General features: G+C 39.8%; 1 protein-coding gene across 1 annotated transcript; it reads left to right on the top strand.

Moving 5' to 3' along the window:
* The first annotated feature begins 984 nt into the window (after positions 1-984).
* On the top strand, positions 985-14,342 carry LOC145432518 (uncharacterized). The gene is made up of 8 exons (XM_080309479.1): positions 985-1,042; positions 4,451-4,726; positions 4,790-4,996; positions 6,806-7,012; positions 7,070-7,276; positions 8,534-8,917; positions 11,610-11,819; positions 13,863-14,342. Exons 1-8 carry the CDS (start codon positions 985-987, stop codon positions 13,889-13,891), a joined length of 1,578 nt encoding a protein of 525 aa, XP_080165605.1. The 3' UTR covers positions 13,892-14,342.
* Positions 14,343-15,717: the final 1,375 nt, after the last annotated feature.

The following is a 15,717-nucleotide window of genomic DNA, read 5'->3' on the forward strand; positions in this document are numbered from 1 at the left end:
AGTACACCCGGCGAACACCTTGCCGTAACGGGCGTTGTTATTTAAAATATAATAGCCACCAGGTTGTTAATCCTGTAGTGCAGCAGCCAAATCGCAGTGAATGTTTGGTAGCCTATACCTAATTTAAGAATGACAGTTTTATTTTGATTCCGTCATAGATTTCGCCAGACAAAACTATTTCGAGTTTGCGATTAGACTTCATATAAGTTCATAAACCTTCGATTCGTGTTCGTAACCGGGGTTCAAACGAGCCTCAGCTGTTCGCAGAGCCATTCTCATGAGTTCCTCGGAGGCCAAGGACAATAATTCGAATTGATCAATTTGGCTTAAAGGATCACACTATTATATACAGTATATAATATATTTATTCTTTGACATCGTTATTATTATTAAAGTTTGGACTGCCGGTCGGAGGATGAATATCGTCGATGTACTATAGTTCATTTATAGACTTACTATTATTACCAGTATTCATATTTCCATGGTAATGAGTTTCTAAAATCGAAGAGCTTCAGGATGTCATCGAGAAGGCTATTTGTTGCAATTTACATCACTATAAGATATATTGACTCATCATCAGGTAAGGCGTTGAGTTCGACGATAAATGCTGTTTCAATGATCGAATAATTGTCTCAACACGTCGTTATGAACGTTTTATAATTCGTATTTTATGTTGCAATATTGCCATATCATATATAGGACTATATATGGACTGTGAATAACACTTAAATAACCATGGTAATCGTTCCCCGCTGTCGGCATATTTCCACTCTGCCATTCTTTGCATATCACAGTAAACTCGATTACGAATACAATAACTTTCACGATCGTTTAAAATCCAAACTTTCGATCCCTCAACCAATACGCATAAAATCACGGGATGAAATGCTCTATATGTCCACGCACTAAAGTGTAGGGACTGGTGTAAACCTTTTAATTTCGCAGAGACATTGCCTCACTACAGCTCACTTTGAAAAGCTATAAATGTGTCGTCAGTGGATCCGTAGTAGGGGAAGTGACGTGTGGTCGCCGGTCGGGGAAGGCAAGTGAGGCATTTTCTCACCTGTCGCCAGGATAGGTAAACGAAAATTGTGACACCTTCAATGATTATAACACCAATATTTATGTGTATTTACCATCGATGTTCCTGAAGGACTACTTTTGAAACATTTTAACATACAAATTCACAGAATTTGCATATTTATTGTTCAAAAGTATAACGCGAAAGGAATAGTGAGGCTCAGGTGTGGCAATGACCGACCAAGCCTCACCTGTGATAGCGCAATCAATCACGGACAGATCAGAATTCGTAATAACTGGTATTAATAGAACGTTGTTGTCGCAGTGATACCGAAAATCTAAACATGAACAAAACACCAAATCACCAGAGTCTCTACAAAATCGGAATGTGAAATTCCTCAATGTTACGTACAATGACAGCGCAGCTAGAGAGACACTGATCAGGTGAAGCACAGATGGATTTGTCCCATCTGCTGTTAGCTAACAATCCGACAATGCGGTATCAACTATTCGCAACTGATGGTGTAGTCATATGAATCGTTTAAAAGCGACGGCCAACATGCCCTGCAGAGCAAACACATTCCCTTGTTGATATATCTGTTGCGTATTTTCCATTCATAGGCTACCTATACCTTCAATTGTGGATATGTAGATTGTGTAGCACCTTCCTGCGTAGCCTGCTTGTGAAGAGTGGTGATGTGATAAGAAACGAGTCGCTAACTGAATCACCTACCATTATGGGTATATTTGTATATCTGACTCTAAGTCAGGGGTGTCAACCATCCGGCCCGCTAGACGATTTCATCCGGCCAGCGAAGCAATTCGGGATAGATTGAAAGTTCTTGTATTATCCAGCAAATTTCTAGGAAATTTCGAGATTTTTATTGTGAAATAGGCTACTTCCATTAAGTAATCCATGAAGACAGGAAATTTCGTACACGTACGTAGGCCACATTACAACCATCCGACAGTGGTGTTGTAGTTTCACTCTACTCACCGTTTGGTGACATTGACGAGAAGGTATAAAAATTGCACACTGGATTCCGAGTTTTACCGAGAAATTCACATACAATTAGTTATCCCCAAAAGCGACAGCTCAAGTGCCGAACCGTTGCAGGTTCCATGGATAATATAATAGTTCCTCAAAGATATAATTCAAATATTCTTGGTGGCGAGGCTGTATCCCTTTTGACTAGTAAATGTGCCGGCCTCCTTAAAACCCTTATCGCGATTTAATAATACTGAACGAAATTCGGTTAATTTGTTGTGTTCCTCACAACTCATACGCAGGGTAACGCCATATTACGACTAAGACATACGAAGCATAGAACGATACCTACTTCTATCGCCGTTAGTGCAACTTTTTGCGGTTTTTAACTGTATTAAACCGGCCATTCACAGTCATTTTGTCAATTCCGTTGTTTGCGAGTACCGGCGTTGCTAGAAAGGACCCTCCATTGACACCCAATATAATATATTGCTTGATAATAAAGTATTCAAGTGAAAGACAAGTTCACCGATACGTGCGTGTTTTAGGTAGATGGTTCCTCTATATGTGCACTTTGTGCAGTTAGGTACACACTCCTGCGCAACTTCGGTCACAACTCAGTCATATAAAACGAAAAGTTGCATATGAATGCTTCGCTTTTATCGACTAAAAAGTATTTCTGTTTTGGTATCGGAGTTATACTGATACATAATGAATCTGTTGCTGCAGTTTTAAAAATCATCATATATTGAAATCCGAAGAAGAGGACACCGTTCAAAAATTCTAATATCTCCAGTAACGGAAATAAAACTGGTGATTTTCGACCAATAATACTGTGTTGACTAAAAATGTAATCTTTTCGACTCGACTCCGGAATTACCCACATTCACCCCTTTTTATTGGTGTTGATTAAAAAAAAAAGGTCATTCCCATCTGCTGAAGTAGGTAACGTGACTATGATTCGGTCGGCATTGTGCGTATTGTATAAGTACGGCTGCTGTCTACAAATTCAAATCTCCGCCCGAATCTAAGATTTTAATTTGTTGTAAACATATGTTATGTTTATTGTTCATGTCATTGGTCACTATATAATCAAATAAATGATTAGGTTTCGCTTATCCCAATTTTACTATAGTGTGGCTCGCGAACGGATTCGTATGTTGAATTCGGCCCGGCTCTAAACTAAATGGTCAGTGCCTCACCAACCACGAACCTCACCACACCTCACTGAGTAGAGGAGAGGTTATGCGACATTGTCACACCATTTCCTTTCCTGGTATCCTACAAATTTGTCAGCCAAGCCAGATCCTTCCTAAGAACCCATGGGGATACCAAGAACTTATCTGAACACCAGACTCAATGTTGTTATCAATACGAATAATGTAAGCTAGCGATGGTGTGAACCTCTGAAAGGTTCAGGTTCGTGTGAACGCGAACTTTTTGAAAGGTTCTGTGTGAACGTGAACCTCATGACGTGACGTCACGTCATATTGCTAATTCCAACCCGACATTTCAGTGAAGTGATAGCCTATATTAATGTACACGATATACCGAGCGACGACTCGCGCCACAAAATGCCACAATGCTGAAGCAAGCCTACATATTGACGTTTTTAACGTCGCCAAATGTATCAACTGGGGCAATCAAATGATATAATATTCCCATAAAATCAATATCTTTCGTCGCTTTGCCAACAATTTCGACGAGGACTTGCTAGGGAATATAAGCTTACGGCTTAACGGTCTAGGCCAGACCGGACAATGTATTCGGCGTCTGGGTATTACTACGTTGATATTGAGCAGAGTGTAAAACGGGTTTTTATACACTTGCTACCGATATTACGCCATCAACAAGTTATACAGCAGCAGCTAACACCCCAATCGCACGGATTTGGTTTTTATGACACAATAAACATAAAAAATCAAGATCGAACCCGTACGCCTGCTCGATATTTTTTATATCAGCCAACGTTATCAGTTTCATTGATAGGTTTCATAAGCATCATTCGCTGACTACCGACATGAAGTGTATTTCGCTCTTGATGTTGTGTGATTGCGGGTCAGGCTCACAGCAGAGAGTCACTAAATATTCACAAACGGAAAGCTGGATATTTCGAGCAAACTTCTGTAACAAAGCAAGTAAAATTTTTGAGATTGACACGGAGTTGATTTTTTTTATGCTGCCAGCCAGCCATACAAAGATGTTATAATGAAGTGAAAATTGTAATATATGAAAAAGTTTCACCGTGCAGAACCTACGAAGGTTCGTTTGTGAACGTGAACCTCATGCTTACACCATTCCTATAAATTACGCATCTCAGCGGAAAATGAGTTTCCAGGTGACAAGATTTGAACCAATCAACAACATCAACATACACCAACAAAGAAGATCTGTACACGTGGTTATGAATTGCCAAAATGAGAACATGAAGACTAAATTAAGATAATATTAAAAACATTTCACGGGACACATGTGGAAGTAAACAATTGAATTTTATTTTCACAGCAGCTGCTATTTGTACCAGCCCTCCGACACTTCCGAACGGAGCACTTGATGAAAATTGCAACTTGGTCTCCTTCGGAGCCGCATGCAGCATAACTTGTGTTTATGGCTACTATGTAAATGGCTCCGGAAATGCCATTTGCATCAAAATTGCGTCTGCAGATGAACCTAACGAAGTGCGGGGATCGTGGAACACTGCAGGAACGACATGTACCGGTACTAAAACACAGTGATTATTATTAAATAGTTTTAGGTAATTTTTAATTTTACTTTCATCAGCTGTAAAATGCAACACGGACCCAACGATTCCGAACGGGGCCCTTGATAGCAGCTGTAGTGACGGCTATTTTGGGGATACATGCAACATAACGTGTGTACATGGATACTATGTAGATGGAAGAGGTTCGGCAATTTGCGACGATGTTAGTCTGACAGATGATACTAACGAAGAGGGATCATGGATTACATCGGGAACATCGTGTACAGGTCTAACTTCTATCCAATATTTATAAATTTCAGCTAATGTGAAATGTTTTTCCTTTGATCAGCCGTTAAATGCTTCACCGACCCAACAATTCCGAATGGGGTTCTTGATAGTAGTTGTAAAATGAAAGCTCTTTGGGTGATACATGCAACATAATATGTGCATATGGTTACTATGTAGTTGGTAATGGGTCAACAATCTCCGACGACAGAGGTATATCGCGCGGAGCGCAAAACCTTTTTCAGATTACTGCAGCTTCCCGCCCCCTTCAGATGCTTTCACGCCACACCAAGGGGGCGCCCCGCTCCGTCGAGTAATTTCTGCGGTAACTGTGATTCCAATATAGGAGAGAACATTTGATCCCGGGCGATATTATTTTAAGTCAGTATTGGTCTCTTCGCATTAGCCTTATATAGCATACCTCGCACGATGTCGAGTTCGAGATCTACCCAGTTCCCTTCAAACAGATATCCACCCGGTTCCCTTCAAACAGATCTTTAACGTGACTGCGAATAACTGCTTGCGTCCTACCAAATCGCTTCAACCGCCGGCTCATAATTAATCGCATTACGGAAAGCCGTTTAGAACTCCAGACGCCGAACCTTTCATACAGGACTGTAACGGCCGCACACCAAATCCCCCAATTTGGGGGGGGGGCGAGCCCGAACGGGACCAAGAATTATGTATTGAATTAACATAAAATATATAGTTTTATTTAATTTACCCAACTTTTTCAAAATATTCTCGCGCAGTGCGCGATTTAATGGGGTAAGATATCTTGATAATTTGGATACCCTACCCAAATACGCATGATAAAAAGTTAACAACCGCTGTTTTAGAGGTTCGCACCATCCCTAGCTCTCAGCACTTATATAAGTCATCCATCTACGACGATTGATATCTAAATATTTATGGGATCACGTCGCCGTTGCTATCAAGTTCAGTCAATACGAAGGCGATGCGATGCGAATTAGATTTGAATATCTCAGAAAAAATGTGCTGGTTGTCGGAGCACTATTGTTGACATTGTTTATGAACATAATCGCTACCCGAATTACGGGTATTAGTTATACTTGCTGTTCAATCTGCGCTCTCATTCCATTCATCGCAATACTGAAAAGCTTTAAGCCGAACGCAAATAAATGTGATATTAGAATTGGTCTTGTAGTATCGTCTACTCTCCAATGGTAAGTGGTTTTAGTTCATTTATATTCGCTTGGACCCTTGACAAACATTGTACAGTGCTAGTAGTCATATCACAAGGTGTCAACTGTCTGTTTGTTGTTATCGAATTGCGGAATGGATGACTTCTTTCTGTGGGTTTGTAATCAAAACTCACAGGAAAATCCGTTTCAAAAGTTACAACTATTCGACAATATCTGAGAAGAGAATCCGTGATAATATCCGAATTGTATCCGACTGCCACAAAATTGTCCAATACCCGGTCCGAATGCTATCCGAGTCCGTCCAATGCTCATCACTGCTCCAGGTACGCGTAATGGTTGTTGTGAGGATGATGTCTGCCGACCGTGGTCGTGTAGTCGTTGTGAAAGATATTTTTCGATCCGTTCAAGATAGCGTCAAAAACCTTTTTAGTCAAAGGAGCCGCGATTACCCTAATTTCAATCCACTGTGACGTGGCCATTGAAGATTTGCTACGTCATGACTGAAAAATGAAATATTTTAAACAAGGATCATTTTTTAGGCATGTTTGTTTTAAATTTATTTGTGTTTTAAATGCGATTCTAGGTACAACTTCTGCTCAATAATTATAGTTACGGAGTACATGAAATATTTTTTTGCTTCATCAGCTGTAAAATGCAGCACCGATCCAACAATTCCGAACGGGACGATTGATCGCCAATGTAATGTCGGGTCATTTGGGGATACATGCAACATAACGTGTGCAGCTGGTTACTATGTAGACGGTGAAGGGTCAGCAATTTGCGAAGATGATAGCTCGGGAGATGACACTAATGAAGAGGGATCATGGAATACAGCTGGAACAACGTGTACAGGTATAACTTTCATCCCATTATTATAGGTACATCTTACATAGGGTGTTTCTTTGACAGCTTTAAAATGCAGCCCCTATCCAACAATTCCGAACGGGGCCTTTGATACTAGCTGTAATAACGTCTCTTTTGGGGACACATGCAACATAACGTGCGCAGATGGATACTATTTAGATGGCACAGGATCAGCAATTTGCGATGATGATAGTCCGACAAATGATACTAACGAAGACGGTTCATGGAATACTAACGGAACAACGTGTGAAGGTATAACTTCTATCCAGGGCTTCGGAGCCGAAGCAGGAGCTAGATCCGGATCTCTATATAAAATTCATCTGGAGAGGGAGTCGGAGCTTGCGCCGTTTATTTGAAAAGTAGCTCCGGTTCCGATGTATTTCATAAGTTGCTATATGCTATACTGGCTGAATTGTTGCCTCGTTGGCGCTACCATTTCTAACTAAGCATGTCCAATTGTCCTTACGAGTGCGCCAAGCCTGGATAGGCTAGATATGACGCGACTTACTCCGTAATTACTGTATTGTGGTCATTCATCAGCACAACACCGATGACCATGCAATTTTGCGTTTCGAAAAGTAGTGATCACTATGCATTTCATCTCCTTTATTGTCAGAACGGGAAACTCGTGCACGCTATTTACCCCATGAACCGTGAGAGACTGTAGCTCAACCTTCTAAGGAATCACGTCACCGTAGAGAGGTGGAGCAAACAGTTCAAGACGCTACTGGCGTTAAAAGTCGGAACCACGTATACTTGCTGAACTTGGTAGAAATCCAACCAAAACGCTGGGAAGGAACTGGCATTGTTGTTGATATACTGCACATGGCACATCAACACCACCAGTAGGTCATGTCAGTAAGACATGATGTAGGAGTGGCAACATAGTCCGAACACGCCACCAACATGATGTCCGAGTGGAAACGCAGTACGAACATACCTCAGACATGATATCCGAGTGGCAACATAGTCTGAACACGCCACGAATACAATTTCCGAGTAACAGCGTAGTCCGAACATAACCCAGACATAACAACACAACCAAAACATAAAATTTCACATTTTTTTCTGCTTACCATATAAAATTGTTAGGCTGTCAGTAGAGATGAGCCCCACCAAATTCGGCTCGATTCTAACCACTACAAGCAAAGTTATTGCAGTAGAAATTTTTCTAATTCTATAATTTTATAATAATATACCTTTTTTCACATCGATAGGCCCATGTGGTTTGATTTCAAAGACTATACTCCATGTCGTTTCGACACCTTCCTATCTTCTATCACCATCTTGTGCTGTTTTTGAAAGGATTTATACTCAGCTCAATAAACCATACTTGTGCATTGTGCAAACTAATGGATTTTCAAAATACGCAACTTGAACTACTCAAAAAATAGTAGACAATTCATTAGATGGTAGTTTTTTTCAAGACAGCCATATTCCCATTTTTTTTTATCGACGCTGCCTAACTTTCGATCAAGTGCGTGTTCAAATTCTTCTCTTTTGATTTAGGTAAATACAAGACCGCAATCGCAACCATGTTACTTATAATTGTGATAGCTGGTCTCGGATTTCTAGCGCGTTGCGCCCTGATTAGAGTTCGAGGCATTCCAGAAGACTGCGCAGCAAACTCAGATGTCGTTTCGATGGATCGAGTTCAACAAAACACTATGAGTACTGAATGTACGTTGGCAGAGAACGATACAGAAAGACGGCGCGAAGAAGCTTTGGCAAAAAGAAGTATCGGTGAAATCGATGAAATGATAGATGTGAAAGTTCAAGAGAACCATGAACAGGCTTTCTCTCTCCAAAATCGACCAAGCATGATAAAAAACGACAATACTTCACGCGTTGATTCGAGCCCTGACGCTAAAGTTGACCAAGAGACTCTCGGAGGTAAAGAACTTCAATACAGACTTGAATAACATAACCATATCGAAATATACCCGATATTTTCGGCTGATATTCGTCAGGGGCAAATAAATTTCTGTGACTAGTAGAGAATGTACACGTGAACATCATATTGAAATAAACCCAATATTTTCGGCTGTCACTCGTCAGAATCGTAAAGAACTTTCTATATCAATAATCGTGTCACCAAGTATGATATCAATGACCTAAAATTTCAAACAGATGGCTTAAACTCAATGTACTGTTTTTAGATCATAAAAGTCTATCTGTTGGCACAAACTAGGTAGGTGGATTTTGATAAAAGTCGAATCAAAAGCGGATAAAAAAGAAAAAAATGACGGCGGCCTTTGAGACGACGCGAAATCTTTGGTCTCAATAATTGTTCGCAAGAGTAGAATGATTCATTAAATGCTTGCCGATAGCGGAATTCATGGCCATCGCCTGTTCTGATTCGATCTGCTTGGGATGAATCAGGGGTGACCATTGATCAGAGTGTGATGCGAGTGTGCTAATAAAGCTGACTGACGCTCTGTTTTATGCGGCACTGCAAATGTTGGGTTGTTCTTCCCTCGTAGCCGCGATCGCAGTGGCACTTATATTCAGGGTTGCATTCAAAACAAGTAGTGTTTTAAAACACACTGTCTTAAGACATGTTATAAACGTGTTTTTTGTTAAATGTGATTATTTTTAAATGTGTGATTATAACATAATTATGTAACTAAATACTTTCGGACAAAACATGTAGTATCCTAATGTGAGCCTACGGACGGTTTGCACCTGATTTACCGTCGACGTATACGATGTGGAGTGGCCCTCGAAATCGTCGTCATTTCAACAGTTATAGCATGTAGATCAGTGCTCTTCAACCTTTTTCGTCGTGGTACACCCTTTTAACGTCTACTCGAAAATCTTACACCCCTGACCAGATAACTCACTGATTGCGTATAGTAAGACTAATCCAGGGGTGTTCGACCTCCTTGTTATTCACAGTCGTGATTCGATGCCATCCAACCGCCACATTCTGGCGGAGACTGGTCATGGCCAATCTGGACGTCATACTCATGTTAAATGTTAAAAAAAGGAAAGCTATTTGAATTCTCTTTCCAATCGCGTGAAGCGCGAAAAAATTTTGATTCTAGATTCGTACGCCTGCAGGTTGTCCTCCACTGGCATGTTGAAATATTGATTGAACAAGGCTGCAACTTATTTGAAATGCTGAATGCTAATCAGGGACCGAGGTTATCGGACCACCATCTAGCACAGTGGTTCCCAAATGCGACCCCCCAGAGACACCCTGACTAGGCCCCTGTAATGATATACACTGCGCTGTTTATAACCATCTTGCAGAAAGCATTAATTCAATATTTTTGAGCTATCGTGGTGGTTTCCTCGAGAATCATTATAGACAGCTATAGCACACACATGTCAACCCTATCCTTACAGTACCTTACCAGCACAGTCTCTATATGAACATATTCTACGACATTGCACACCCGGTCAACATGTTTCGAACCATAAACTTGACTGTTTATTGTGATAGCTATACTCATCGGTCTATTTCAAGTCGGATCTGGTACACCCCCGTACACCTCATCTGAGTGGTACACCATTTTAAAATTTTGGTGGTTCTCAACCGGGAGTCCGCGGAACCCTGGGGTCTGCGGAGCATTTTCAGGGGGTTCGCGAAGCCTCAAAATAATTTGTATTGTTTTTAAATTCTGAAAATCACGAGGCAGCTTAGCTTCATTACTAGTAAAACTCCAGAGCTCACATCAACAGAATGGCAGTCTGAGATGAAATAACCTACTCTGCAGACTATGACTATCATTTTAATTGCTAAGTTGCCAATAGCTTACTGACACAAACATTTTCCTGTTCAGAGATGTTTTATTGGGGATTGTGGAGAAACAATTGGATTAGTAACGTCAATCACGGCTACTTCAAAATGTTTACAAAAATCCATTTTCTCCTGTGATATATATAACCATTTCCCGTAATAACTTCAAGATAAGCTGCTAGATAGAAATGACCGGGCTTGACGTTATAGTATATGTCCATTAATTTTTTTTGACAGATTTGGTGTCATATTTTCAAGACACAACCTATTTCAAGAAAGGCAATTGCAGAATTCGCTTCGAAGTAATAAAAGTCAACTCAATTTCCGCATGAATAGTATGATCGTATTTTTAAGAAAAGTTATTTTGTTGCTGTTTATCACTAAGCCTACAGTTATCATTTGTAGACTGCTAGACATTTGACGATTGCACGTTAACTGAGTTAAATTTGAACTAAAACTTTGTGGGGGTCCGCGGGGGTCCGTAACGGTCCGAAAGGGGTCCGCGAAGACAAAAAGGTTGAGAACCACTGCCCTAGATTGTACGAAACACCCAGTTGAGCAGCCCTGATGTAGATTATAGATCATTGTTACTCCGTTGTTGCTTATTCTAATTTTTCAAGTATCATTTAGATTAAAATGTTGTGTGTGATTTACACTGCGATACAATCACGAGGTTCATGTTCTGTTATCGCGTACCGCCTTTGAGGCGTGAATGCAAACTCTTCTCGCTAGGATTGTTCAATACTTTGTCAAAATGCAGGAAATGTGGCATGGAGCAGCACTCTAGTCTTCACTGTATCGCAACACTTACTGACCGTAGACTCCAATTGCTTTTCAAAGCTGACCAAAGTAAAAGTCGCGATAATAGCAATTCCGAGGCAGAGGGCAATTGTCCTACTAGTGGAATCGATGAAATGGATGAAGTTCTCCCAGATGCAGACGAGGGGGGATATATCGAGCACGTGGACATTCAGGGTATAGTAAAGCCTGAACCGACGGATGGCGCATACACGGTCTACAATAACGCCGGACTTCTTGATAAAATTGAAGGTATGAAATTAGGTACAGCTCTACAAATAGGGTTGCATTTAAAACAAACGATGTTTTAAAATATTTGTTTAAACCACGTCTTAAACAATGTTAGAAACAAGGGCCTTTTCTTAAAAAAATGATTTTTTGAAGTTTTTTTAATTATGCCATAATTGTGTGAATACTGTCCAAAAAACATGTTGTATGAGTCTACGGACAATTACCACCCGATTTAGCCGACGTATATCGATATGGAATGGTTGGAAATAGCTGATTCAACAGTTATAGTACAGATATTTCGTCAAAGGAGCTATATTTACCCTATATTTTCAATTGCCAATGTCAATCTATTATGACGTCATAACTGAATATCCATGACGTCATGACTTAAACAAAAAACAAAGCAAAAAAAACAATAAAAACATGTTTTAAATTGGGGCCTTGTTTTAAACATGTCTGTTTTTAATTGATTTTTGTTTTAAATGCAACCCTATCCACAACCATATCAGTACTAGGACTTTGCAAAATCGAGTTTAATCGAATGATTCGAATTTAGTGTTATGCGTGGAGAAAACAGTCGAGTATCACCCATGATAACGTCAAATCAGTATGAACCACGTGGAATGTTCTAAATATGTCCCACAAAGAATGCAATGCCAGTTTTACATCGCATTAATGATAATTTGCTATTTTTTACCATACTTCTTTCATTGCACTTTTTAATGAATCTGTCCGTTAATCACGACTTCACAGATATGTCATTCTCCTTAGCACGCATTCTTTAGGACAGAGGTGTCAAACTCAGATTGCCTCGCGGACCGGATCATTCAATGATTTCGTTATATCTCATGTCCTTGCTTTTCAGTACTTTATTATTAGGCATATATAGACAACTATCATCACAGTATATATTACATTGCACCACGGATCATAGAGGGTTTAATTCTAGCTATTCGCAACACCTTATTTGCGAACTATGCAATTGGCAGAAAAGACGATGGTCGAATACAGTTAGGAACCTCTAAAACAGCTGTGGCGCTAACCACGACATGAGTTCGCACTTCGCTTATTTCTATGCTCATTGCCCGCCTTGCTTTGCGTGTGATATGGCGTTAGCCCGGCGCTTAGGTTGTGACGAAAACAAGAGTTTTATCTGCAACCACAGACGTTACAACGTGTGTTCATTATTAAATCGGGCTTCGGGTTTCTCATGGAGTCCGGGAAACTTTTGAGTCGGAAGTGACACAGCACATAAATTTAAATTCAATTTTTGTGTAACTAATATATTCGCCATGTAAACTGCCTATAGCGGTTCCGCATTGGCGTTCTCGCTTCTCTGAATAACTACTTTTTGTTCCATTTTCACATAAAACCATGAACTCAGTGTGCACTTTTTTCCTTCTCGAAAGTGGGCGTCAATGTCGCCGAGTTTTTTCTAGTCGCAACAAGAGTGGAATCACAACACCGCAGTCGTGTGTCTATATAACACACGTCACCAACAAGCGGCCACTGAATCAACTCTAGCGGCGAATCTCATGACATGGGCAGAAAAAGAATATATAGGCTATTTGATAGTAATATGCGGCGGTCCAAAAGAGGTCCGCGATGACAAAAAGGGTGCGAATCACTGATCTAGCATAAAAAAAATCTTGAACATTTGTTACACATGGGCTTGATAATATAAGCGTCTTTCAATCTACTCAGAATTGTTTTACAGGCCGGATGAAATCCACTGAAATCCAGTCGAGGTTTCACGCCTTTCATAGTGAAAAATTGATTCGAAACAATAAATTTCGTTGGTAAATCAACTCTTAGTGTCAAGGAGCGTGTAATTTCAGTACTCAAAAGACTGATCTGTCATTACACTACTCGAGTCATTAGAATTTTAATACTCGATTCCGATTCGAGTACCCGAATCATAGTGCCTGGCGTAATTATTACTACACTTTAAAACTACACTTTTAACTTCATTTTATTGGGAAGATCTCGACAGTACTTGTTATTCGTACAGGAGATTCATACGATTTCAAATTTATGTATGTTGAACACTCGGTTCGTTTTCAGATGTCATTTATGCAACCATAGACGGCTGAGCGGCGTTGAATCATCGTTATACTGTGGAAATAAATCGAGATGCGTCACTGTTGTTCAGCGCTCGAGCATCAACAAGATTTTGGCGATTCTCAAAATTGCATACGATTATGCTGTGTACGGCCATGAATGTGGAAATGATTTTCCATTCTGGCGAATTTGATAATTGATTTGATCAATTTCTTTCGACTTGCTCACCCTTCTAGTATCATATGCTGTTCCTAAACAAAGCAATTATGGGGGTGCAGCGCGGTGATACGATTTTCGCGTTAGTAATAGCGACAGACCACTGAGCTTGTACGCTATACAATTTGTAGAGCTAACTTAGATGTGACAGAGATAAGTTGGACGTCACCTGTGATCCCACCATCATAGAAAAAGCTGATACACTAATTCTGGTAATACCAACTACTGGATTTACAAAATAGGCAACTAGAACTACTCTCTTTTCAAAACTCGCCGTATGTAGAATGTAGCATTACATGGTCAGCAAATTGCGAAGATAATAGTCGGGCAGATTTTAGAAAATGAAGATGGATCATGGAATACTACAAGATACACCTATATTTCGGTAATATAATACCACAGTCAATCTGATTTTATCTAATGGGCGCAGGATACTTATAGTTTTATTTTATTGACGTTCTATTATATTTACGTTCTAAAATACTTCAGTACAGCGTATAAAGTATATAAAAAACGTCAATTTTATTTACCCCCTAAAAATTGGTGAATTACCCCTTTGGAGGTAATTACTAGGGCTGGGCACAATGATTCGAGTACTCGAATCTGAATCGAGTATTAATTTTAATGATTCGAGTCGAGTAGTAAAAGACTATTTTTTCGAGTACTGAAATTATACGCTTCTCGTCACTGAAAGTTAATTTATCAACAATACCTATAGTTTCGAAACTAATTTTCACTGTTGAAGCCTTGAAACCTTGATTGGCCGTATCGTAGCATACGAAACATGTAGTACAAAGCTACGAGCGTAACTGGAAATGGAACATTTCCGAAGTCATGGTCATCCCACAACATTGTCACCAAGTGCAATGAAATTGGTAAGATCGAAAAATACCAAAGTATCTTTAATGTGATAGATAACTGGCATTATATTCTTTGTTGTCGCATTAAAGGTACACATTTGAATTTTAATATATTACATTCTACTATGACGTCATATTGAGAGATACTCGATCACTAGACTCGACTGGAAGCATATTACGTGATTCAGAATCGAACCACTCAGGTACTCGATTTTGCCCAGCCCTATAGTTTTAAGGCCATGCCATATGACATGCGTAACATGCCTATGGAAATGAAAAATTAGAAATGAGAATTTAAGTGGCTTAGAACGGGACCGCGCCATTGCTTTTTATTTAGGTCATGGTCAGGTACCAGGCACGCTTGAGCCAAGCACAGGTCCAGAAATAGAAGGTATTTGACACCAAAATCGCTAAAATATGTATATGCTACATGCGACCATTGCATATGATTTTTTATACGAATTATTCAACTGAAAATTTTTCTCGCTGCGAGCGATTTACCTCCAGCTAATAATAATTGCGCAGTATATTAGTCAGAATTTCATATTTGAGACGTCCTTCAACAGTCATAACTTTTAATGCCATGAAACGATACTCTGGGATTGCAAACTTTCTTGTTGCTTCTCTAATAGTTATTTTGATATGAGAGGGGGAATAACGGGGCATGAAATTTTCCATCAAGAGCGTGTCTGTAAAAAAAGTGTGAGAACCACGGCTCTAGTATAGGTTATACGAACTTACTCCATTACTTTTGTTCATATGCTTCTAGTACTTCAACAGTT

Source organism: Botryllus schlosseri, chromosome 2 (assembly GCF_051294905.1).
Source record: "Botryllus schlosseri isolate E-star chromosome 2, Bs_hap1, whole genome shotgun sequence".
NCBI lineage: Eukaryota > Metazoa > Chordata > Ascidiacea > Stolidobranchia > Styelidae > Botryllus > Botryllus schlosseri.